This window comes from Anas acuta, chromosome 8, assembly GCF_963932015.1.
Source record: "Anas acuta chromosome 8, bAnaAcu1.1, whole genome shotgun sequence".
NCBI classification, from domain to species: domain Eukaryota; kingdom Metazoa; phylum Chordata; class Aves; order Anseriformes; family Anatidae; genus Anas; species Anas acuta.
The window spans coordinates 2,137,606-2,162,919 of NC_088986.1; the positions used below are offsets into that span (position 1 = coordinate 2,137,606).

General features: G+C 46.0%; 1 protein-coding gene across 2 annotated transcripts in view; it reads left to right on the plus strand.

Annotated features, from left to right (window-relative positions):
- JAK1 (Janus kinase 1) overlaps positions 1–25,314 on the plus strand; it is a 54,490-nt gene that overhangs the window by 6,440 nt on the left and 22,736 nt on the right. The window contains exons 2-4 of one of the 2 annotated variants that reach the window (XM_068690130.1): positions 18,162–18,237; positions 19,250–19,448; positions 21,730–21,853. In XM_068690130.1, coding sequence (XP_068546231.1) covers positions 18,232–18,237; positions 19,250–19,448; positions 21,730–21,853 — 329 coding nt within the window. In that variant the 5' untranslated portion in view covers positions 18,162–18,231. Of the gene's footprint in view, positions 1–18,157; positions 18,238–19,249; positions 19,449–21,729; positions 21,854–25,314 lie in introns of both variants that reach the window. The other variant, XM_068690129.1, reaches the window with a different exon arrangement.

The window sequence follows — 25,314 nt, forward strand, 5'->3', positions numbered from 1 at the left end:
CTGTTGAAGATAGAGTTAGTAAGTCAAAGGATGTTTAAGGAATGCTGACTTAAAAAAAAAAAAAAAAAAAAAAAAAAAAAGCTTCATTTTTCAAAATACAAACAGCTTTCTTTTGGCAAGTTAAAAGAAAAAATCCTGCTGTTGGTACAGATCTTTCAACTTCCTGCACATGTGACTGCAACACAGGCAAGTGACATCTGCATAAGAAGGCAGGTTGGCAAACAGAGGGCTCGCTTTGCGTTAAAAAAAGGCAACTTTCATATCCGGAATGTTTGGTGCATGCGAGCACAGCCTGAAAACCGAGATGCCAGTCGTGTTTGCTTCGCTGTTTGTTGGTACTGACCGAAAGTTTGCCTTGCAGGGAAGAAGGTGCCTCCAGGTTTTATTGCGCTGTATTCTTCCAAGTTTGCCATTGAATTAAGAGAAAAATGAGCCACGATTTGATGATGAGCCACCCTCTTGCTCTCTACACTCAGAGAATTAATGAGACGTGACAAGGGCAGGACCTGCCAACCTATAAATCTGTGCTGGGGCTCTGCCTCGAAAGGGAGAGATTGGGGTCACGCGTTTGCTCCATCCCTGCAGTGCTGGCCTTGAAATCTTCGTGCTTTCTCTGAGGAGCAAGTCCCTTAGAACTTCTTCAACCCATTAGGTCTCTGATACTTAACTCCTTGATAAAGTTTAATTTCCAATTAATATAAATTTCTATTCCTTCATACGTGTACACTGCCGAGTCCCGCTTGTGTTGGGAGTTGAATGCGGTGCAGACAAATCAGTGCGTGTCGGTACGGCTGAGTAATTACAGGCTTCAAAACCTTCACTTGTACCAAACTTTGTGGCGAGTTCAGCCTTCAAAATACAGCGGAGCTGCAAACCACTGTCTCTTCCTGATAATTTTGCTGAAGCTGGCAAAGGCTTTTAGACTGCGACGCCTTTTCTGCACGGCTCCGTCTAGAAGTAAGTCGCACCGATTATTTCAGCTCCCATTTTTAAAGCAGATTAACTGGTGCTAGTTCCTCATTCAGAGCCAGGGCAGCTTGTACGTGTGCTTGCAGTGGCTTCGGACGTTACCATCCCCTGGTGCTCGCTGCTCCCTTTCTGCTTGCCCGAGCAGCCCCTGTGGTGTCTGTGCACGGAGCTCAGCCCAGTTCTTTACGCTGCCACAGCAGCTGAGGCTCCCACGATGGTCAAAGGTAGGAAAACAGAGCTCAGAGGGCCAGGGCACAGCTCGAGGTAGAAGGTGCTGTGTAAAGCACCAAGAGCTCCACTCCAGGAACATCCCATATAGATTGTGCTAATAACAGGGTCAATTATTTGGCTTCTGTGGCTGTCATTTAGGCTTCCATCATTCTTAGCTAAAAGAGGAGGCTTTGCTGCCCTGGAGAGCAGGGTAAGGGTGTGCTAACAGCCAGCAGAAAAAGAGGCTCGGAGCAGCCTAAACCCAGTCCTTTGCCCTGATTCCAGCAACTGCTGGTCACAATCCACAGCTGTCAAAGTTTCTTGCAGGGGGGAAAAAAAAAAAAAGCGGTCTGGTATTTATGATGGGTTTAACACTTAGATCAGGTCTTCTCTTATCATCAGAGAAATAAAAAGTCTGGAGCACTTCTCCTGACTCCTTGAGTCTGAGCGTACTTTGGCCTGCCTTGCTGTGGCTGGCACCAAAGCAGGAGCAGGCAGATTTCTGGCCCCTCGCGGGTGTTAGGGGCTGCATCTGCTCACGGTGATTGTCTGGAAAGGGCTTTGGGGCTTTTCCTTACATTCAGGTGAACTTGTTCATGAGAATATTTTCTGCCTGTCTTTTTTTGCTAGGCTTTCAGGTTTTTAGGAGAGATTAATGCTAAGAGATCAATTGTACGCTGAGCACTTGGGGAAAGACAAAAAGGCTGGTTGGAAACTAATGGATGCTGACAGCTCTCCGGTGGTTTGGTTGCAAAATGGAACAAAAAAATCAGCGTGAGGATCTCATAACGGGGTATCATGCCTTTAAAAACCTAAAATCAGGTCTGTGCTCTCTTCTGGTGGCATTGTTGAGAACCATTTTCTGCTCAAGCCTCTGGTTGGAAAGGAGTGGAGCAGCACCAAGGGTGGAACGGGCTCTGCGTGAGCATCCTCCTTTCGCGTGGTTGATGATTCTGCCAGAGCAGAAACTGGCGGGTACATCTCTAAAAACAGTCTCCCAGAACTCCCTCCAACGTGTTGCCGTAAGATGCATTTTGGAGAGGAAAGGAGAAATTGTGGGAGGCGCTGGAATCCCCTCTTCCCCAGCACTTGCTGCTTTGGGGTCCTGCAAGGATGTGGATACTCTGTGGGCTGGGTTTGGATGTGATTTATGGGGTGCACTCAGTGCCAGGAGCCTCCAGGACATCATTCAGCAGGAGGTGACATTCGCTGCGGTGGCTCTTACGCGGTGCTGTGACAGTCGTGATCAGTTGCCCTTAGAAATGAGGGGAATATAATTTTCTATTCCCAAGGAGAGGTTGGGTCTGCAGGGCTGGAGGAGCGACACAACCAAGTTACTGCAGGAATTGCAGCTGGGTTTGGCTTTCCTTTAACAAAGAAAAAATGTGAGATGAGCTTTGCCTGCTCTGAGTTTGCTCTGTCTGAAGTCTCCTCGGTGCAGACGGCTGCTTAACGCAGCTAATATTTGCTTAATGAAATATTTGTGCCCTTCCAAAGCAAACCTGCCAGGGTTTAAAACAGCTGATGAGGTTACAAATCAATAGGCGCCCTGCCCTGCCTGGCTGCCTCCTAAGAAAATCCTGCAATTAGCCGCGCGTGGTGCTTCTCTGCGTGTCTGTGGGTTGGTTTGCAGGGGCCAGCAGCCCTCCGGCAGTGATTTAGGGCAGGGGTTTGGCGTGAAGCTTCCCATCTGCCTAAAATTCCTCAAGACTTCTGTAAATGATGAAGAATGCCTCTCTTAGGTGGCGTGGCAGGGCTTTGTAGGGTCTGGACAGTTTGAGTCCGCATCCCGTATATATGGCACGCGTGTAACCACAGCGAGACGCATACGACAGAAGAACAAAACGCGGCAGGAGCTTTGCTGGTAAAATTCCTGCGTGCTCACTTACGATTGAGGTTGTGAGTTACTTCTAAGGACAGAAGAAGGAAGTACTTTTATGGTGAGAAGCTCAGAGCCAAGGCTCGGGGAGCCATCTTAGCGTGCTCAGGCTGTGCTGGGGGGGGGCCACGCACCCCGTGCGCCTCCCGGCTCCTTTCTTCGTTAGCCTCCACACAAGTGCACACACTTTAATGGGCAGATTTGCTCCCCGCAGCTTTTTTCTAGGTGTTATTTTGCAGGAGGTTCTTCTCGCTATGGTTAAATGCTTTCCCCCACTCAGCGGCACCGTGGTGGTTGCAAGCTGTCCGCCGGCGGAGCTGGAGCAGAGCAGGGAATGCCCAGCTGGTTTTTAGCAGTTCCTTTTCTTACTAGCCCTTAGTTTTGAAATTCAGGCTCTGTAATTGTAAGACGTACAGCTGTACCACGGCGTATAAAACCAGGGGAGCGGCGTTTTAAATTTCCTCAAACTTTCTCTGCTCCTCTTTCCCCCACCCTGCCTTTCCTAACTTACTGCTGGGGGTGGTCATGGGGAGACCTCTCTGGTTCCCCTTCCCCCTGAGCTGCCTTCACCCTTGTTTTGTCATTCAAACAACTACAAAAAGCAGTAAACATAGCATGGAGCTGTGCTTTCTCTCTGTTTTTAAAATTATTCCTGTGTCTTTACAGCAGAGAATTGATTTCAGGCTCGCTCCCTCCACCCTAAATTCAGAAGCCGTCGCGTCTCATGGTCTCCATGCAAAGCGTGTTGTCAGTTCTGTTATCAAGTCGAAAAGGGGAAACACGAAACCCCAGTCCTAGAGCACAGTTCCTGTTTTTCTGACTTGACTGTTTGAGCTCAGACTTTATCGCTGCTCGTTTTTTGGTAGGTTTGGAAGCAAACAAACACTGTCTGGTGGTGAACAACTGGGTCAGTCTGGGCCTAACCTTTATGCACCTTCACTTTCTTCCCAGTGATGCTGAGGCACCCCTAAATTTGGGGGGGGGGGAGGTGTTAGGCCACGTTAGGCTTGTCCTGGCAGAGAAGAACAGAAAGTGATAACTTTTAAGATTGACGCAATATAACGTAGTAGAAAAGCTACTACAGATGATTCACGCCAATGGCAGCCAAGGCAGGCGTGCAAATCCAGCACCCCCCAGCCTGGAACTGCACGGAAACAAAGAGTATTTGCTCTGGGTGGTGATTTTCCAAGTGCATTTTCTTTTCCCTTGATGATGTTGCCCCCCAGATTGCTCAACCTCAACAGAAACTCAGAGTTTTGTCAGTGAAGGTGGAATAAAAGCCTGCCATACTTTGGGAGGCTGCGTTCTCATTAGCCAACTGTGTCTTGCTCTGCTGCCAGCGACCTCTCATGCTCCTTCCCTTGCTCATGTGCTTTATGATCTCTTTTAAGGCATGAATATAAAAATTGAGTTCTTTGCATCAGCAGATGTGACAGCAAGGCTGGCAAAGGCTTTGATTAAAAATCATACACACCACATAAACCATTCTGGAGGAGTGCCTATGTGTATAAGGTGTCCAGATCACACGTTGCCACCTGTAGTGTCTGTGTAGTATTAAGCAGATTGTAATTAGTGAGAATAGCTCGATTAACCTTGATTAAATCATACAGCTGCTACCAAGGCTCTGGGGTGGCTGCCCCGTTCTCTGCTGCTGTTTTGATCGTAAATGTGCAGCTGAAGCATAGAAGTTATGAACTTAGCAATATGGAAATTCCCTGTATGTCACTGCTAGTTCCTGTAAACTACAGTAAATAAGACTAAGGCTTGCTTTAGGAGGGTTTTTTTTCTGTTGTTTTTTTTTTTTTGGTGTGGTTTGAACAAAGGCTGGCAGGCTGCGCTCACAACCTGCCGACTCCTAGCCCCAGGGCCTGCCCCTTCTGAAGGGAAGGGGCTCAGAAGAGGCTTTGTAAAGCCAGGTGCTCAGTAATCGTAGCAGAATTTTTCAGGAGTGATCTAATCACGAAAACTTCACAACTTCAGGTCCTTCTTCACGTTGGCTTTCGGTCCATTGTAGTGTAATCCCGTGAGTCATTTACTCAGAAGCGATCGTTGAAGGCTGGGAGAATATTTACAAAATTCTGATGAAACGCTAACAACGGGGGTTGCTCATGGGGCCACGCGTGGCCCGGCCATGTCAGAGGTCCCGAGGTTGGTGGTGACCCTGTCTGGGGGATAAAATAAGAGAAGTTTCAGGCAGCCCTGGGAAAGGAGGGACGGCGGGAGCTGCTGGGGGTGAGTCAGCCCCGGCTGAGTCAGTGCTACAAGTGATTGAACGAGACAGTCCCTGCCTGGCTATTTTTAATATTTGCTTACTCACATTTACTGTACGGAGCTCTTTACAGGAAAGGTAGTTAGAATCTGTGAGGTCTTCATGCTGCTTTTTATGGCGGGGACTTTATTTTATTGATTTGGAGCGATGTCTCCAGTCTTGCCTCTTCGGAGAGTTTTAGGTCTTGGCGTAATTTTTGTTCTTGTTCAGCTTCGTGCTTTCAGAAGTAACTGCTGTCCAGTGTTAGCAGCACCACGTCTGGCCCCCCCGTGGATAAACTGGTGTCAGGGCTGGACCTTACAGCAGGAGCAGCGAGGCAGGGTGGCAAAAAGTAGCACGGGAGCACCTAGGGATGCTTCTGTGCCCCACCAGCTGTTTCATAAGGGATGTGATCTAATATATTTAAGAAGTATTTTGGTATTTTATCCACAATGGATATTCAATTCATGTTTTTTTCTGTTGTACAACCATGCTTTAAATTTCCATAATGCTCAGTGCTGCCTTTCTCAGGACAGCAGCATGTTTGACTCTGCAGTGCTGGTGACCAGTAAGGTGAGCAATAAGGTGCCCGCTCCTTGGCAGACACAGGTATTCTCTCTACAGGTGTTGACAGCTCTATTTGCAGGAGGAAGAAGTAGAGGAGCTCGCTCGGGGTTGCGTGCATGTGTCGTGGAGTTCAGCGGTGGCTTCCTGTTTACTGCTGCTGAGCGAGGATTTGGGCTCGGGCCAAAGAAGGTGCAAGAGTGTGGCTTGTGGATTCGCTGTTACGCCGGCCCGCAGCCGCCTCTCCCCGGCCATCCCCACCTCCTGGCAAGGTGCTGCAGGAGGGACCGCAGCCGTGGGGCACACGCAGGGCCTGGCACTCACTTCTCATGCTGTGCAAACAAGCCTCCGGTGCGCAGCCGGGTTCCTCGAGCTCTGTGTTGGTGCTGAAGCTGCTCGGGGTCGTCACGATTCTGCAGACCAGAGGCTCTGTGGCTGAGTTGGGATAAACTGGGAGTGCTTCGGCTGTTACAGGTGAGATAACTCGTGGTCATCAGCCCCTTGGAAAGAAAGGCCGACCTGTTGGATGTGCAGCTCCTATCGAGGGACTCAACAGCACAAGGAGGCAAAGCAAGAGCCGATGGTTTGTTGGTGCAGAGTCGTGGCAGCAGGGAAATGGTCCTGAGCCTGGAGCTGTTGGGAGAGAGGCCTCGGAAATGAGGGCAGGAGGGCTGCAGCCAAGCAACGTCTGCTCCAGTGTGCTGCTGAAGAGCTGCCATAAAACTGTACCCAGACGGGGAAGTGCACGGTGAGGATTGGCCATAAACTTTTATTAAATTGCTCTTAGCCAAAACTGGGAATGGAGAAACAGCGAGCTCCTGTAAACTTGGATAACATCACGGCACTCCTGGGAGGGCCAGCAGACTCCTGAAGATGTAACAGTTATATTAACCGCCATGTAACTTTTTTTATTTATTTTTACTTTGGACAGACTTCTTTATAATAGGCTTCAAAGAGTTTTACTCGAGGTTCTGAAATACAGAGTATGTATGGCTGGGACTCTTACCACAATTTCTGTACATCGTGCGACGCGCAGAGGAGGATGATTTCCTTGTTAAAGAGAAGACCACCAAGTTACCGTGCTGTAGCTGTGTGAACGGGACAAGAAAATGCTTTCTAAAAAGAGAAATCGTCGAGCTGTAAACAAACGCGAGATGATTCAGCCCCATCAGAATTTTGGAGAAAAGTTCAGTCGGATGGCTGAGCCGGAAGAGGTACGAGGCTTTCTAGGCAGAAAAGCGTTCAGACTGTCAGACTGAAATTGTTGTGTGTGGTGAGGTCCCATCCATCGCCCCAGCTCTGTGTCAAGGGCTAGAGGCTGCCAGGGTACAGATGAACATAAAGGCAAGCTTCAGTCATTCTGTGACCAACCCATCAGCGAGAGGACGCTTCTGAAATCTGCAGCGTAAGCTCCACGACCTGTAACGCAAACAGGGCTCACAGAGGGAAGAAAAACAAAGTTCTGCTGCTCAGCGATGCACGCGGGAGCCACTGCTGCCTTACCACCTTTGAACCGCTGTTGACACAACTCTGAGGTCAATATGTAAAACTTACTCCATTTATCTGGTTAGTTAAAAATAGCCTGGGGATTTGTCCAAGAGATTGAATGAATTGAATGCAAATATTTGGATTGTTTGATAGGGCGATGCTAGGATATAAGTCAGCGCTGACAGAACACTTGCAGCAGCAGTTCTCTTGCTTGGGACAAGCACACCACGCCAAGCTGTAGCATTCACAGTTCACCTGGGCTGTGGCTGTTCAGTAGAAAGCAGAGAACTCGATGAAATCAGATAAAATTTTGGTTGAAAAAATCCACCACAAGTGGGCACGGTGTCTTGAGACCCTGTCCTGCTTTACTCAGCTGGTCCAGGTGTGTGCAGGCGGCTGGATGCTGGTGTCTGTGCCACGCTGGGGATGGCACAGGGGCGGACCTGATTTACAGGCTCCTTCTCAGCCCCTGTTCCTGCAGAACAAGCTGCTTGTGGCTAAGTCTGCGGTGCTCAAAGGCTGAATTGTCGGTTACCTTTGTTGTCTCGGGAGATCAAAACAATCCGAGATGAGTAGCAGCCCATGGCTCCGCTTCAGGCAGAAAAAAACAACTCTCAGATAAGACTAATTGCAGCAGTTGGCAGCCGGCATCGCTGCTACTCCAATTTCACAAGTCCTGTAGGGGAATCACTACAAAAACGAGAGGGCCTGGGCTCTCCTAGTGTCCAGAGGGCACTTGGGATGTGGCTGACACCGTTTGCACCCTGGAAGGAGCAGGTGATGCCTCTCCAGTTGTGTGTGCATAAAGCAGCAAGTGTTGGTTGCAGGGTTGGGCACAGAAGGCTAAAAGAGCTGAGAAGGAGCATCAAATCCTATTACTGGAGAGCCACAATGGTTTGGGCTCTGCTTTTTGGTAACCTCCTTGCTTTGCAGAGCTCGATTTGTCTATGCAAACCTCGTTCCTAAATAGCTTAACTGCTTGGTTTCCTTTATTTTAATTGGCTTCTGCTGATTTACTTGTATTTGACTTTTAGGAGGAAACAAGCCTGCAGCTGTGAAAAGGGATTTTTTTTCCACATTCAGCTCTTTGTCATGGCTTGGATCAGAGAAAAATGACTTAGGGTGAGATTAGGTAAGAAGCATCTTGGGCTCACTCTCCCAGACTGGCACGAGGAGCACGTGGCATCCAGCTCGAAGGCAGACACCTGCATTGAGCTGGGTGCTTGGGAAAAGGACAATGTGCAAGTCTTGCCAGGCACCCTCTCAGCTCTAGCTGGGGAACGTGTGTTGAACACGGCACTTTTTTCTTACCAAACCATTTACCTGAGACCGAAGCCAGCAAAGGTCAGTGCAGACTCATTTTTCAGCTATTACGTGTGCTGCTCATCGGTGGGAGAAGAGCTAGAGCAGTGCTCAACTCTTTAAAGAGAAAAAGAGGAGTTCCTGCCCCAGGGAGTCTGAAAATAAACCGGTTTCAAGATCTGTCACTGTTATTCTTTTTTTTCTAAAAGTCAGTTTATGCACCGTTTTCTGGCCTTTTCTGTTTTCTCACACGCTTGCAACCACCCTGGCTGGCCTTTGGGATGCCTGAACCACAGGAGGAGAGGCCCTCGGTGGGAAGGATGCAGCAGTCCTGGAGGGGATGAGCTGCTCCCCTGTCCTCCCCCAGCAGCTCCAGCCTTGGTGAAGTGGTGAGGAGAGCAGGAAACAAGCCGTGAATGGACTTGAAGAGGAACTCCAGTCTTGTCGTCTCATACTTTGTGTCTGACAAGCCAATTAACTGCTTGGGGTTCCTTCTGACTAATGGGAATAAACATGTTTACAGCTGGCTGTTCTGCAGGTGTGCTCTGGTGAGCAGTCAGTCATAAAAAGTAATTGCTCTGCGTGGCTATCGCAACAGCTGGGCCATAAAGACCTGCATTTCCCACTCATTAATGTCCCAACAGCAGTCAGTGCTTCTCCTCCTCAGCCATATGTGTCTTTGGAGAAATATGCGTGGGCAACTTCATACAGAAAACCACCCGAACTGAGCCAAATCCACCCAGTTACTTGGTTTCAGCATGCACAAATCACAAAATGCAGAAAAATGACACGAGGCCGTGTTAGCTGCTCCTTTTCTGAAGCCTCTCTCACCTGCCCACCCAGCTCTACGTCCAGCCTTCCCCTTTCAGCAGATCTCAAACAGTAGGCACAGAATTTGAGCCCCGCTGTGCTCCTGTGGCTTGAGCAGATCCTCTGCCACCGTGCAGCTCCCTGCCCTCGGATGCCGGAGGCCTCGTCCATGGGCCGGCTGTGTTTTCATGCGAAGTGCTGAGCTAACCCATCTCCAGCTTTTCTGAACTTGGAACAAATTTTCTATACGCAGTCCAAATAGTTTTGATCATTAAAATAGTTTGAATCAGCGTCGTCCAGTGGCTTTCCATGGGAACGTTTGGGGTTGGAAGCTCCTTGCTGTTTGCGTGCTTTTCAACACGCCTCTCGTGCGCGTACATGAATAAATAAGTTTTTTTTTCCTTACTGTTTATTGCAGTGTTAATTAACCTGAATGCTTTTGGCTCTTAAATAATGGTTCCCCTTTGCAACATCTACTACCATGAAAACATTTACCCTCCATTTTTTGAGTGCTTTAGTACTAGTGAGAGTGGTAATCTGCATCTGATTTCCAAAGGGTGCCTGGGGATCTGTGTGGGGTGGGCAGGAGGGGCTCTGTTTATGGTCATGGAGAGAGCCATGCATGGGGCAAATCCGTTTTCAAACACAGGTGGTGCTTTGCGTGGCGTAGCAGAAATTAAAAAGCAGTTTATATCAGGCGGGGGAGAGGTAGTGCCACTTTTGGACCAGTGCCTCCAGCTGTCGAGATGCAGAAGCAGCTTTTTTCCTGATGGATGCAGGACTTCGTGTGTTGGAGAAAGACTGGCTGGTCCTTCCTGGTGAAGTAGGATTTTGAATCCTACTGATTTTTTTCTCATTCTTCCATTCCCATTCTGCTTGACTGCGTGTGGACAATCGCACAGATGTCTTCGCACCGCCACGTGCAGCTGCGCTTGGCACCCCGCTACCAGAGCACCTGCCACTTCACGGAGATGTCTCTGCTTCAGCTCCCAGCTCCTTTCTGTGTCGTGTTGGAGCTCTTTATATGGCACCTGACGGGAAGGGCTTTGCTTGAGAGACTGTCTTTAACCCCAAAATTGTTCTGGTACCGTGGGGCTACGTGGGACAGCCAGAACTGCACGCAGAGCTGTAGTTGTGGGGCTACTGGTGTTAAAGTAAAAACAGAGGAGAAGAGAAAACAGAGAGGGGTAAGAGACTTCTGAGACCAAAATGCTCTTACTCTTGCTAGCAAATCCAAAGTTGGCTCTGAAATGGTATGGTTTTGTAGGTTTATTATAGAAAGCGTGTTTACTGGTTAGTAGCCGTCTTTGTTGGTGGTTTTGCTCTGCACAAGGAGGCAGAGATAACTGGCGGAGTTTTGTTTGCTTTTGTTTATGACTTGTTTTAAATGGTGAGCCCTGAAGAGTGAGCTTTAAAATTATCTTCTCACCACATTAAAAAAAAGAAAAAAAAGAAAAAAAAGCAAACCATCAAAAAACACTTACCAAAGTGCAAAGCCACCACAGGAAGCCTGTGACTACCAGAAATCTTCGTGAATAAAGCAGCCGGGGGGGTTCGAGCGGCTTGCCATCTGCACGGTAGATGTTGACCAAAGAGCTGAAACTGTTCAAGCCTTTACAAGCGATTTGAGCACGAGCTAGTGACACGTATTTGTGAGGCGGTGAAAGTGCAAAGAGGTGCTAGCATTTTGGCTCCCCCCTCGCAGGGCTGCTGCCATCAGCCCGAGGTTGCTGGTCGCCTCGGGGGGTTCCTGCTGCTCAGGAGGTGCCGGCTGCCAGAAGTGTTTCTGGATGACGTTGGGTGAGTTCCTCCTCCAGGCTGAGGAACTTGGGCTTTGGGGACACCTCCTCCTTCACCCAGTCCTTCTCCGAGGCCTGGTGCCCCCAGTACGGGGACGGGGCTTGGTGGTGCCCCCCGGTTGCCACCACGTGCAGCCGGGGAGCAGGAAGCAGGGGGTGGGGAGAACTGGGACAAAAGTCTCCATTTTGTGATTTGAAAACGAGAAAGGTTAAGAACATCTGTAGTTGCTCTCAAGGAAGTGGCTACGGGGCTGAGCACGAGAGAAGTGACCGTGTGCGGTTACCGCGCCGGGAGCTTTGCGAGAGTGGTCTGCGAGCAGCCGGCGAGGGGCAGCTCTGCAGGAGCTCTGTGGTCACCGAGAAGTCCCGGCCCCTTCGTGTGTTTTGCATACGCTCCCAACTAGAAAGCTGTAGAGCGTGTGAAGTCTGCCTACTCGTCCCGTTGGTATTTGGGGGAACCACTGCTGCTCGTTCTGCCTCCGGTGCGCGAGGCCACCGAGTGGGATGGGGGAGAGCCGGGCTGGTTAGCAGCGCCGGCGCTGATTTCCTGGTAAGTGGGCACGTCGCCGAACTCCTCCTCCTCTGTTCTGCTGCAGAAGAGGCGTGCTGGAAGTGTTCTTGTGCTGGTTAAGCAGTCTCGCCTCTGCTGGGCGTCAGCTGTTGGCTTGTTTGGGTTTGTTTCTTACGAAAGATCGGAGGCAGGCTTGGAAGTCCGAGTGCCATCATGGTAAATCTGAGCTCTCCTGTTCTTTAGAAATAAATACAGCGTAGGATTCCCCCGATGGGGAGCACTAGTGGATCATGGAGGTGGCTGTTATATCTGAAGGGACATTTTGTTGCTGTATTATGCTAAAGGTGGTGGTGTTTTTTATGCTAAAGGTGATGTGGTTTTGTGAAAGTGGGCTGCAGAGATGCCCCTGGGTACGTACTAAGCCTAAATAGATGCCCAGGAGAAACGGGGCAGCTGTCACGGAGCTGGGGCTCATCTCCCCTGCACCTGCACCCTGCCAAGCAGCTGGGATCTGGATGGATGGTGGCACGTGGAGCTCCTGCAGAGAGCGTGCAGATGTACAGCAAGTCCCGAGGCGTCAGGGCTCTTCGCTGCACGTCTCACCAACATATGTTTTTTCTTCCGCTCCTTCTGCGTGGCAGTGTCTTGCACAGAGTTTTAGCTGTTGACAGGCACTGAAAACACGTGCGTGGTGTTGCTGTGCCCGTTTCGATGACCTGCTGAGCATCATTTGCCAGCTGAGCCCTGAAGCAACGAGCTTCGCACGCCCGTACCGCTGCCTCTTCCAAGGAAACGTGGATTTGTGCAGCTCTTCGCTACGCTGGCTGATTGTCCTGCAAACTTTTCCCTGCGGCTGAAGTGACCCTGAGGAAAGCCCTGAAATCAGCACCATGCCACCAGGAAGAGGCCGAGTTTCCTGAAGACCTGCTTCCCTGCTGGGAAGATGGGGTGGCTCTCGGCCAGGGGCGAGCCGCCGCGTGCTGGCACAGCACCGGGGGCATAGGTGAGCGGCCTGGGGGGGGACTCGGAGGAAGGAAAGGGATCATTAGTGTCGTGTCCCAGGCAGGAATAAAAACCTCCGATTGTCCATCCTCTTCAGGCCTGGAATCCCCCTGCAATCCCGTTAGCATCGCTTTAGTAATCAAGCTTTTTTTAGCTGGTCGGTTTATGGGAAAACAAAATAACAAAACAAAAGCAACAAAAGAACTTTTATCTGGGTTGTGTGTGACCTGAGTTCGGGAGCATTGGCTACATGGTGATAACACAGAAATTGTGTCATTGTACGTGCAGTAGGTTTCCGAAGTGGGCTGAAGCTTGATACGTAGATATATTTACCTCCGAGGTACTGCTTTAGCTGAAAGCTGCCTAATATTGACTGCTAAGGGATATAATAACCGGCTGTATCATTTGAAGGTGTTATTATACCAGAAACTGTGGATGAGAAGGGATTTGGTACAAGTTTATAGTCTAGAAGCAAGCTCTAAGAATTGCTGTTCCTTCCACACCAGCCCAGCCAGGGGAAGCCCAGTTAGTGTCCGAAGGAGCATTGGGCTGGAAAGAGAGGAAAACGGGACTGTGTGCGTGCTCACACGTCTACAGCTGCAGTGACAGACCAGACAAGAAGCGTGGTAAATCAACACGCAGCTTCTCGAGCGAGCTGAAAATGTTCTTCCCACATAGGTGACATGTCATGAAATTCGCAGAAGTTTTTGAAATCGAGTTGGAAAAGCACAGGAAATGAGCGCGCTGAGTTCTCATAGTGTGAGAGCCAACTGAGTGGGTTCATAAAGCACTCGGTCTGGTCTGAAGTAGTCAGTACGTGAACGCTATAGGAGCCTGCATCCTCTGCTTTTCAGAGTTAGATTGCTAAAAATGGAAATATATCACATCTGTTAGTGTAAGCGTGCGTGCAGTGAAGGCTGGTGACCTACCCATCATGTGCACTCCGTTTTTCGCTTCTTAAGAACTTCACTAATCTTCAACGTTAACTAATTTTGCTGAAAATTTCCGCCCCGCGTTCTCAGCCCAATGTTTAAATCAAAGTTTTACAACACAGATCAGTCACATCGCGGAATGAATACTATCGAAAAACCCAAGGGGAATTAATAACGCTGCTTGTAGGGCAGAGGTAAACAGTGTGGGGCGGCATCACTTTTGGGGACAAAACCAACCCTTTGAGAACAAAGCCAACCCCGAACGGTGCGTTCAGCGAAAGGGTCCCGTGGGAAAAAAGGAGGCGGCGAACGCATCCATCGCGAGGGTGAAGTAATAGTGCGTATACACCGAAAGGACGCAGATACAGTGCAGAAGGCAACCTCATAGTAATAAACGGGGTTTGGATTTTCAAAAAGAACATCTTAGGGAAGCCTACATGTTACTTTGTGAGCATAAGCAATCGTAAACATCCCCTGGCTGCGTCCTTTTCATGAAACAAGAAACAAAGCGGGCTGCGAGAGAAGAAAAAGAGGAAGAGCTTGAAAACAGTGCATAAAACCAAGTTCTGGTTTGGTCAGATATTATCCGGGATTTTCCTCTCCTTGTGTTTTAGGGACTTTTGTCCCCGAAGCAGGCCTTCCAGCTTTGCGTTTTGCTTCCAGTTCTTTGGCTGTGGTGGTTCCAGTGCCTGGCAGCGATGGCTGGGGAGGTGCAGCGGGGCCGGCACCTCCTTGCATCTGGGCAGCAGCACCGTCCGTCCGTCCACGTCTCGCTTTTGTGTTAGCTCCCCAAAACATGCAGGAAGCAACACTTAATTTTCAGGTCCAAGCAAGTCTCAGCGCACAGGTTTGCCTCCGCTTGAGCGTGGACGTGAGCTGTGTGGGCTTCTTCTCGGAGCCTGTGGAGGTTTCATTTGTTGCCTTTGCCTGGGAAAACGTTTTATGTGTCCAACTCCATTGCTCAGGTAGGAAACCAGAGCTAGGGGACATCCAGAGCCTCGTGTGAGCTCACGTGAGATATTTACAAATGCCTGGTGGAGCTCGGAGCCAGTTTCTGTGGTGTCTGATACCTTGAAATATCCCCCAGCTGACAATTTAATCCTGTTTCCTTATTCTCGGGAAATGCTTCTTGCGTTTCTGTTTTTTTTTGTAGAGCGTGGGCTCTCAGCAGAATGTGCCAGCTTGGCAGGAGGTGTCGCAGCCCCGTCGGCTTTTCCTGTTCCTCCATCCCCGCCGGCGTATTGACAGCTGCCTTCTGATCAGGGACAGATTGGCAAATAGATTTGAAGTATTGCGTTTATTCCCCTTCCTTCTCTTTCTTTGACTTTTGAGGCATACAAGGGTTGGGAGGGGTTATTCAACTATGTTGTATATTTGTCTTTTTTTCCTTAGAAATGCTGGGAACATTGGGCTTGAACTGTTCTGCTTTTACTGATAAGATCTTGGCTGCGGCATCTTAGGCAGGGATTGGAGTTTTCACCACATACTTTTCTTCCAAATTTTCATTAAGGCTTAATAGTTCTGTAGCCAGACCAGAAGCAAACTGATTTTGAGCAACTTGCCTTCTAGAATTCCCTCTACCAAATGTTATGGGGTCTTCATCTGTGTATGAGGACAGAAGGCTTTTTGCAGGTCTTAGGTCTCTTGGTTGACCTAGTCCAAAGAAATTAGATGTCACTTTTGGCACTTGTGACGCCATGGTATTGTTTACATGCTCATGCACCAAAAATCACGAATTTTGTGGTTGAAACCCTTTGTGAGAAGGATGAGTCATTGTCCCCCTCTGCTGGTGGGTGCCCCGGGCTGGGAATTGGCTCTCCCAGCCAGCCAGCTGAGCTACTCAGCGGCTCCAATATGGCCTTCCAAGGAGGCGGCAAGTATCTGTGTGTAGGTAGGGCAGGATTGAAGTGATGAAAAAAAAACTTTTGCTCAGGGGAGAGCTCAAAAGACTCTAACGCATCAGCTTTCAAGGTGTGGTGTTAGCAGAGGGTGTCTGGAGAGAGCCTTCCTATCTTGCCCTCAGGATCTTCTCAACACGCGTCGCAGAAGACCGTTGTCACGTTAGGAGCAGAGAGCGGCAAAGGGAAACGTGCTCTGGGAAAAGAGAAGGCTGTGCAGTCACACAGCTTCCAGCAGAGTCAGGCACGTCTGTCATGGTGTCCCCGCCACCCCGGGTGATGCCTGTGGAGGATGGTGTGGGCGCCGGGCAGGATGAGGCCTGCTGAGCGCGGCGCGAGCCAAGCCGAATGAACTCGAGGAGGGAGGGCTGCAGGGGTGCCCACAGGCTCGTCAGCGAAACGCTCAGGAGGGAGGGAGATAATCTGCAGAAGATAAACCAAAATCAGTGCTCCACCGAGGCTCTGAAACTGTCAAGTGGCAGAGGATTAAAATTCCCCTCAGAGTCCTTCTGCCATGAAGCTGTGACAGGGCTGTGTGAGGCGGGCTTTGGGCTGGACGTGCTGAGGTGAATGTGGTGGCCTCAGGCAGGCCGGGGCCAGGAGCCTGGCCATTTTGTGAGGGAGGGGTGGGGCAGGGAAGGAACCGGCCTCAGTGGGGCTCTCAGGCCATCACCATGCCCTTCTGACAAGGTGTTTTCCTCAGGAAGGCTCGGTAGTGAGCAGCAAGGAGCTGGACGCTGGGCTCTCCTCTCATCCCCAGAAACGTGCTGCAGAAGAAGCAGCGGTGTGGTTCGTCTCTGTTCTGGGAATTGCTGCCCCGATTAGCAACAAGCAGCAGCTATTAAGCAAAACCAAGGAACGCTACGTTGAGAAAAAACAGTTTTGATTTATGAATCTGCAAGGGCAATGGTTTTACATTTCCCTTCACATTTTAAAACCTCTAGACAATCTTTTTAATGTTGTGCCCACGCAGACATTAAAATATATTGAGTTTCAGTTGCAAGATACGTCGTTGAAAAGGGAGTGTTTTCAGTTAGATTACAGCTCCGTCCCTAACCTTTTACATTTACATTTTCTGGTGCTGTGCAGACATAATTACTGGCTTGTCTGCCTGTTCCAGTAATTGCGCTCTCAATTACTTCTTCCCCACATTATTGCTGAGGGAATGTGTCTAGAAACTCAGATTTAACATTAACGTGACACAGACGAAAGGAACATGCAATTTAATTGTAAACATGTGCTGTGCTGTTAAATATTATTTTTGTTGTGATGGTGTGATGCTTGCTGGGCACTTTCCAAGCACAAGGGAGGCGTGTGGTTCCGTGCCAGGCTTTCCCCAAACTAAGCCTAAGGCTTATCAAGCGATATCTTTAAAGTCTGCTATGTGGGATTAAGGCCCGATGCTGTTGCAGCAAAACCAATATGCATTTAGCTCAAGTATGTGTTGGCAGAGAGAGGGGAGAAGAGAGAAAGGAGGGATGGAGGGTACAGATGGAGGAGTCCTTCAGCCTTGGATGGGTGATGGGCAACATTTACCACACCAGCACGTTGAAGAGGAACATCCACACGTGCCAGCTCCTTCGTCGATGCCCCACGCTCTGTCATCAGGACTGGGACTAGGGAGACTCCTTACTGATGCCCACTCTTTTCCCTGTGCTTCTTAAGCATCCCTCTAGCACCTCTTTGGTTTTACAGCCCCGGCATCAGACACTATATTAAATAGAGGCAGTGTCACACCTACCATTAAAAAAAAAAAAAAGGTATTGATGTTTTCCCAGTTTGCTTCAGGTGATACAGATAAGCTGTACCTTTGGGTGGGGGTAGTTTTGCAAAGCAGCCCCAGAATACTGAGGTTATTTGTGGTCATGGGAAAGGCTTAAAAAAACATAGGCTCTTGGAGGGTGTCCCTGCTGCCTGAAGGCATGGAAGTTACTGCTATGTTCCTTGTGAACAAGGCTCCTCCAAGAGAAATGTGAGCCTGGCAGTGATGCTCACTCCTGTGGGCAGTCCCCTTATCCTCTGCCACCCAGCCAAGGCTCTGCATCTCCAGCAGAGCAAAGAGTAAAAGGGCAAAGAACAGAACCTGATAATCTGGAAGGGGGGTCTAGTGAATAATTACAATTGCTAACATTCAGTTAAAAGTTACAAAGAATGCAGTGACTTCAAAAGCCACGATGGAGGTGAAGCAAAGGGAATACTCCTTTGGTGTTGCAGCTGAGGGTTGCTGTGGGCATGACTAGACAGATTGGTGATGCTCTGAAAATATGAAAAAACGACAAAACAATCACGGCTTTCCACCCGCTTTTTATTTGCCTCTCAACCAGTGCAACCAAAGAGGCAAAAAGAATTAGTAGATTTATGAAGAGTGTGTTTACTGCACTCCTGGGCGCTTGCTCTGACTGTATTTGGTTGACTAGATCTGGATCTGTGATACATTACTGGAAAGATTCTGTCTGATCACATGTGGCTTTTTATCAGCCTGACCATGTATTTGGTGCCTCTGATACTGTACAAAGGAATTCCTGACTTTTTCTTTTTTTTCCAGCCAGGTACAAGTTGCTCTTGGAGAGCGTGAAGATAATCTGTTTCAGTCGCGTAGAGGATCAGACAGTCACATAAATGCAGGTGTGTTGGGTTCTGAGGTTTGGTTTTGTTTGTTTTTCGGTGGGAGGATTATGTTTGTAAACTACAGAATTGGTGGTTTGGGCTTTTGTTATTAACTGAACTGAAGTTTAGTAAAATGTGGAACACAGACCCCAGAGTAAATGAAGTCTGTGGTCACTTAACTCCTTTCTGCCCTTTCTGTTTAAGTACCAAGTATAAAAAGCTATGCACCTTTCCTTTCGAGTCAGAGCTCCCTTGTATGCCTTCTTGGCAGTCTGAAAGATCTTTCATTAAGCCACATTTTCACCCTGACACACAAAGTATAAGGAGTTCAAAAAAACAAAGGGTAGGATGGGAGAAAGTTATCTGAAGTATTTAGCTGTTAAGATAGATTGTAAAAATAGAAGATGACTTTTTTTTTTTAAGGAAACGTAAATTGTACTGTTTATGTTAGCCAGCTTCAAGTATTGTTTTTCAATCAGTTAGATACTTAAGGATGTGAAAATTATTCCTGCTTTACAGTAAGAGAAACCTTTCAGAATAGTTGTGGAACGACCAGAACTTCAGCTGAGGGGAATTATTTGAAGCAGTTACCAGAAACAGAATAACCATTGACATTTATTTTTTCACTTTTCCCCTCATTTATGAAAAATGTTGGCTTTGAATAATCAGGTTACCAATATGAAAAGGTTGAGAAATGCTGTACCTAGCTCATCACAGTATTCAGTAACCTTCCTAAACAACACATTTGTGTACTGACAAATATTTTCACAAGAAATAAGGATGAGCCAAACGGAGCCTTCAGTTTTGTACCTTCAAGCAATCTCTAATTTTATCTATGAATTGCATTTTATTTATTCTATGACCTAAATAGTCTACTTCCAGTCACATTTCTATTTTTGTCTTTTTTTTTTTTAATATGGAAATTTGTGTTTTGGAATGTTTGCTACTGAACTGGCAATTAAAAATATGGAACTAAATCAACCAAACTCTTCTTCATCATGTTTTCTTTAAATGTTTCCTCCACTTTCAGTATCTAAATGTAAAAGAAGATTGCAAAGCCATGGCTTTCTGTGCAAAAATGAGGAGCACAAAGAAGAGCGAAGTAAACCTGGAAGCTCAGCATCAGGGTTTAGAAATACTCTTCTACCTGCAAGATGAAGATCCCATTCGGTATACCAGTGGCGAGTTTACCTCGGAAGAGTTGTGCATTGAAGCCGCCCGGAAGTGTTGTGAGTATATGGATTTTGTAGGAGTTTTCAGCAACAAGGCATGACAGCATTAAAAGTGATAATTCCTTCTCTGCACAACGGTCAGTAAGTGTAGAAAAAGTAATCATGATACAAAGTCTAGGGTGGAAACCTTTTCCAAGGGTCTGCTCGGGCAGTTCTCAAACTGTTTAGAGTAAAAGAAATGGAAGGGACTTTCTTGAGATTCATGTAAAATGATGATCTCTCACCCTGGCAGATACAAGTACTGATTTCTTTTAGTGGGATTGATTAGGTTTCTTATAGGAGAAGAGGAGACATGGTGTGAAAATATGTTGCACAAAGCTGTTTTTACCTTATACTAGATGGTAAGCCCGTCAAGATCTGTTCCATGTTATTTTGGAGAGGGCTAATTGGAGAAAATATACCCATTTGCTGCTTTCCCAGTTTTAATTTTCTCTTTTGTTGCCTGACACTCCTTTGCAGAATTACAACATCTGTAGTATTAATAATTCACCAGTTAAGATTAGTGTGTGTCTAGTTAAGATTACCATAACCGTGCACAATCATGGTAATACAGAAATGTAAAATGAAAACTTCTTGCTTTGCCGTTGTGTTCCTTGACTCAGCAAAATACTTGAATATCTGTATAATTCTACTGGGATCAGTCTATTTAATCCATGTTTAAGCCTCATGAATCCTAGGTGTAGTGTACTTCTGCATTTACACTTCTGAACTTCTGAGGTTCTTTTATCCCCCTGAATTTTCTGTTTCCCAAGGTTCCTGGAATACTAAACACTGCTCAGCTGATACGGGAGTAGTAAATCCAGCTGTATAAACATCTAACTGCCTGTTTGGGCATAAGCTTTCTGTAGTTTTGCAATATTTTCTTTTCCCACGCCATCTTGGTTCTTGTGAGATTGAGCACCCTCCAGTTCATTTACCTACTTACATCTCTTTCATTCTAAAGACAGGAATGATAGGAATCTGAAGGACAGATCTGATCAAATAAGTACTCATATTGTTTTTGAGTACTTTTAATGAGAATGAGGAGTACTTAAAACCTGTTTGTGTCAGCATGTAATCTGTGAGCTGCTGCTCTTTGTAGAGGTGCGAGCCCATATACTGTGCAACTGCAGCCAGTAATTTCTGTTAGAAAGTTAAAACCTTTTAAAGAAATGACTTTAGGTGAGTTTTCCTTAAGGGAACTTCTTTCTGCCTTCTCTTGGTCTTTGCTAAGTCTACAACAAGTGCATGTGAAGGACAAAAGCCTTACCCATTTCAGCAAGCCTGTGATGCTGGTCTCTGCTGTAAATCACTGCTTGCGTAGTTAAACCACCGACGGCATCTACGTGCTGCTGGTTGGCCGTCTGGAAGCAGTGGGTGTCCAGCCCCATCTTCTGTGAACTTCGCAGTTAGGTTGTTCAGGTTTTATTTCCTTGGTTTCTCTTCTTTTTTTGCACTCTCTCTTACAAATTCGAAGCAGAATTGGTTTCACTGAGTTCTGTAGGACCAGAATGATGGGCTCGGCAGTTGACCCTGATTCAGAACAGCACTTAAGCACATGCTTTAGTGCTCTCTGGGACAGAGCTGCTTGCCTGGACGGGGCTTTTGCAAAAAGGTACTGCCTCCTATTGAACAGGAAGCTGAAGCAAGGAATTCAAACAAAGGCAGTCCCGTAAACATACCACTTGTTTTTCTCTGGGATGGTGTAAAGGCGAAGGTTAAAGCAGGTCAGCCCAGACCTACAAGTTAAAGTCTGTTCTTTGTTAGAAAACCCTCTGTTGAATTAGCAAAGAATGGAAAAATGATGCGTTATGCTTTCTGCCTGTCTGCTAACGAGAAGGGGATTTTGATCATTTTCCTAAAACCTTCTCCTTCAGCTATGGGAGCAAAATTTATTAATAAAGTAAAACTGAGAACAAAGTTGTGGTATTGCTATTGGTTCTGTTAAAACACCCATTTCTGTGATTTGGAAAAGGTGAATTTTTTTAAAGGCTTTTCCTCTTAAGTTCAGACCTTTGGCAAAATTAACTTCCAAAATAAATTCCATGGTAGAAATAGCTAATAGAAATGTCAGGCTGTTTAATACATAATGCAGTAAGTGGAGTCAACCAGTACACAGTTTGCAGTTCCCCTTTGGTCATATCTTTCTAATAATTGCTTTAAACTAATCCTTTTGTCATTTTTTTTTTAATGGTATATTTTGCAAGATCAGATAATTAATTGTTGTATTTATATTTTAAGTTGCTCATATGTCTTGTGGCCTTGTGAATTCACGTGCTTGCTTTCTTTCCTGTGACAGCTATATCTCCTCTGTGCCATAATCTCTTTGCACTGTTTGATGAGAACAAAAAGCTCTGGTATGCACCAAACCAGGTCTTTAAGATAGATGAAAAAACTTCTCACCGGCTGCATTATCGGATGAGGTAAGTGTAAAACATCTGAAAAACGATTACTTGGGGACTGGAGCATTTGTCTTAACAATAGATAGACCCTCTAATTCATACTGAACTCACTAAAGAAACTAAAAAGTAAAACCAAAAGCAGCAGCTTGCTCTTCACACCATAGATAAGAGATTAACAGGAAAAGCTTTAAACGTCTCCTGATTTTTTTTCATCTTTGCTATATAACCCTGAAAAACACCCCAGAAGCTGAAAACCACAAGAACCCATATCCACGAAACAGTAGGTGACTGAACTGTATAACAGCTAAATTGAAAAAAATGGCTCAGAAATGTTTTATCATATCAGTAGTTTGCATGTTTCAATTTCCATTTGAAGTGTTCGCAGTGAACTGTACTCCTGCTGAAGTCAATGGGAATTTTGCTTTTAGCTTGAAAGGAGAAAGCCACACGCTGTTGCTTTTGAAATTCTCCTCTAGGACTGCAGGGGAATCCATGTGGCCTGACTGCAGGTGGTAGTTACTAGACGGGAGAAAGCATCAGAAAATCAAAGCCGGTGTTGGCAGGATCTTTATCCTCCACGCATACCAAGGGGCTGAAATTCAGGGGGTGATGTAAGAATAGAGCACGTTCCCTGTTGAGATCCATGGGGCAGAATGGGTGTACTGGCTCTCATCCACTGCAAAGTGAAAGCAGCAGAATTGACAGCTCTTGAGCACTGCCACATTCACTAGCTAAAGGAAAGATGTCCCTCCTTTTTGATATATTTTTTGTTATTCTATTTTGATAGAAATCCAGTTCTGCACGTTATGCTGCTTTTTTTCCTTTTTTTTTTTTATTTTGACTATTCTTGCATCAGTATGAGCTTTAAGTTTGCAGTGTAGGAGAGAAATACATAGAAAAAGCTTTGCTTTTAGGAATAATTAGTCTAGAAACTCTGAAGTTTCTGAACTTTCTGAAACTTTGCCCATCTTCCTGAAGCAAGCGCACTAATCATCACGTTTTTGTTGATTCTTCAAGGAACAACTATAAGAAAATGAGCTTCTGTGTAACACCCCTCCTTGGCATAAGATGTAATACTCACATATATGGTCAGTTTAGGCTGCAGAGAAAAACATTTCCAAAATTGGGTGCTCATATAGCTGTATGCGTTGTGATATCTTTTTTTCCTGATAATCACTATCACTTGCACATGCTAATGAGGGAACTGGCACATGTAAGCCTCAGGCTGTGCATCCCAACTGTTTTCTAAGCTTGTTGGAGAAGAGCAGCCACTTTGCTTATGCAGATGCAAAAAGAGAGCTTTGTAAATGGGATCTTTGAACGGTAAAATCTTCCAATTCTGGTTACAACTTGTGCTATATTGGAATTGTTACTATTATTGGATGAATTGTTATGAGAAAAAAAAAGTACTGCCAGTTTACAACAAGATCTTGGCTTTTCAAAGAATCATGGTATTGATACCTGTATTTAAAAGAGGAAGAGGGTACTGTAGTATTTTCTTTTTTCTGCAACACTGCATAAATGCTGTTATTAGCAGCATTAATGGCTTAACTTAAGCTAATCTTGGATTTAAACAGCCGTGATTAAGTTTGGCAGATAAACACCCTACAAGAGTGGAATTGAGTGACTCTTTAAAGAAAGCTCTGAGGACTCTAAAAGCTTGTTACAGGGCATTAAGTGCCTTTTCTTGCTTTAAGAGATGAGTCAGATTAACAGTATACTGATAATAAAAAATAATAAATTATTCATATAATCTGAATTTGGGACATTTTCCCCTGATACTGGAATTCTTTGATGAGGTCTGCTCTTCTCTGCAGAAAAAAAGAGGGTATTTTAAACATACAATTGTGGGAATTTAATCCTCTGATTAGAAGTTTGATGCTTTGTTGTTAATTTAATTTTAATCTGATTCTTAAAAAATATTTTCCACTGTGTTTAGTGTTTGTATGTTTCCACTTTGGATGGGTGATGAGGACTCACTCCGGGAGCTTCCCTAAATTTAGGTGCTAAAATCTAGAGATTCCTGTCTCCCCAGCAATACTGCAGTGCCTTGGTGAAGTGGGGTTTTCCTTTCTTTCATTTACTGTCTATTTGGTGTCCTGGCTTGGAAACCTGAACTGAGAGAGGGCTGAGCACTGAGGAATTATGAACAGCACAGGATTGTGAAACTCTTCTCTAAATAAATGTTTGTTCAGAGCTCTGCAAGAGGCATAATTCCTTTTGAAAAAGGAAAGTGGGCTGGGCTTTTTCAACAGTGCACTGTGTTAGATTGTACATAATCATTCCGAGACTAAATCAGTTTTATGTTGACGTTACTTCTGAAATTTCAGTGAATTGATAGGTTTGATTTTTCCTATTGAAATTATATTTATAGAAAATGAAGGTATGTGACTTAGTAGTTTGAGATGCTTTTAGATGTTAGATTTTTCTTCCACTGCTGAAAGCTTTGTGTTGCATTTCTGATAGCAAGGACTTCCCATCTTCCTCTTCTCCCTGGAAAATCCATGCTACTTAGTATACTCTTGGTGCTATTTTGAAAGGACTTGCTTTTTACTAGAAACTTTGTAACAGGACCCATATTTGCATCAAGTGAAAAAGGAGCCTACAGCATAAGAAACCACAGTATTTTGTAATATCCTGACTAATTAGCTCACAAGCTTAACTATTTCATAGCTGGATGGTGTTTAAGCCAGAGGTTTAAAGTGTTTGTTGGCATGGCAAAGGGACCTAAGGCATGGGTTTTGGCAATCTGGGAAAGAAGGGTTGTCAGAGTCACCCACAGGTGAAAGAGAAGAAAGATCAGGTGCCCCTCCAGCATTTCACCACTCCTTGGCCAGACTGAATGAATCTCCTTTCCAGGTCTTCTGCAGGACTTCTGAATCCAAAAACTTGTGCTCCCATTTCTGCCTTTGAAAGTGGAATAATAATCATCTTTCTCTTCTTGCCACAAATCAATCAGTCCCTTCAAGGCAGAGGCTCTCCTGCTTTGTTTATATGGCTCCACAAACAATGGGGCTTTAATTTTTATTGTAATTTATAAGTCTTGTTTTAATCATGGCAGTCTAATAGGTAAAGGAACAAATTCTTCACTCAGTTACAAACAATACACGATACCTTGCCCATAATTGTTTTCAGGAAATAACAAAACAATTGGTGTTATTAATTATCAGTCATTTTATAAAGTAGCATGTGGAAAAAAAGTAATTTCCTGGAGGCAGAAGGATTTGCTTTCCTTTTGCTTTTTGTGCTTAAATCAAAGGATTTGGTATCTTACAGTATCTTACAGGATGTGTTGGGAGTTTTACCGTAGTTGTGTGTTGGTGTTCCTACCCATGCTATGTATGGAAGCTTTTTGGGTCTTAAAAGGACTTAAAAAAAGAAAGAGAGGACGGAAACATGATACAGAGAGTATCTTTAAGACTAATTGATAATTTTTCATATGGGCAGTCAACTTACTGTGCAGATACGTGATGAAAACACGT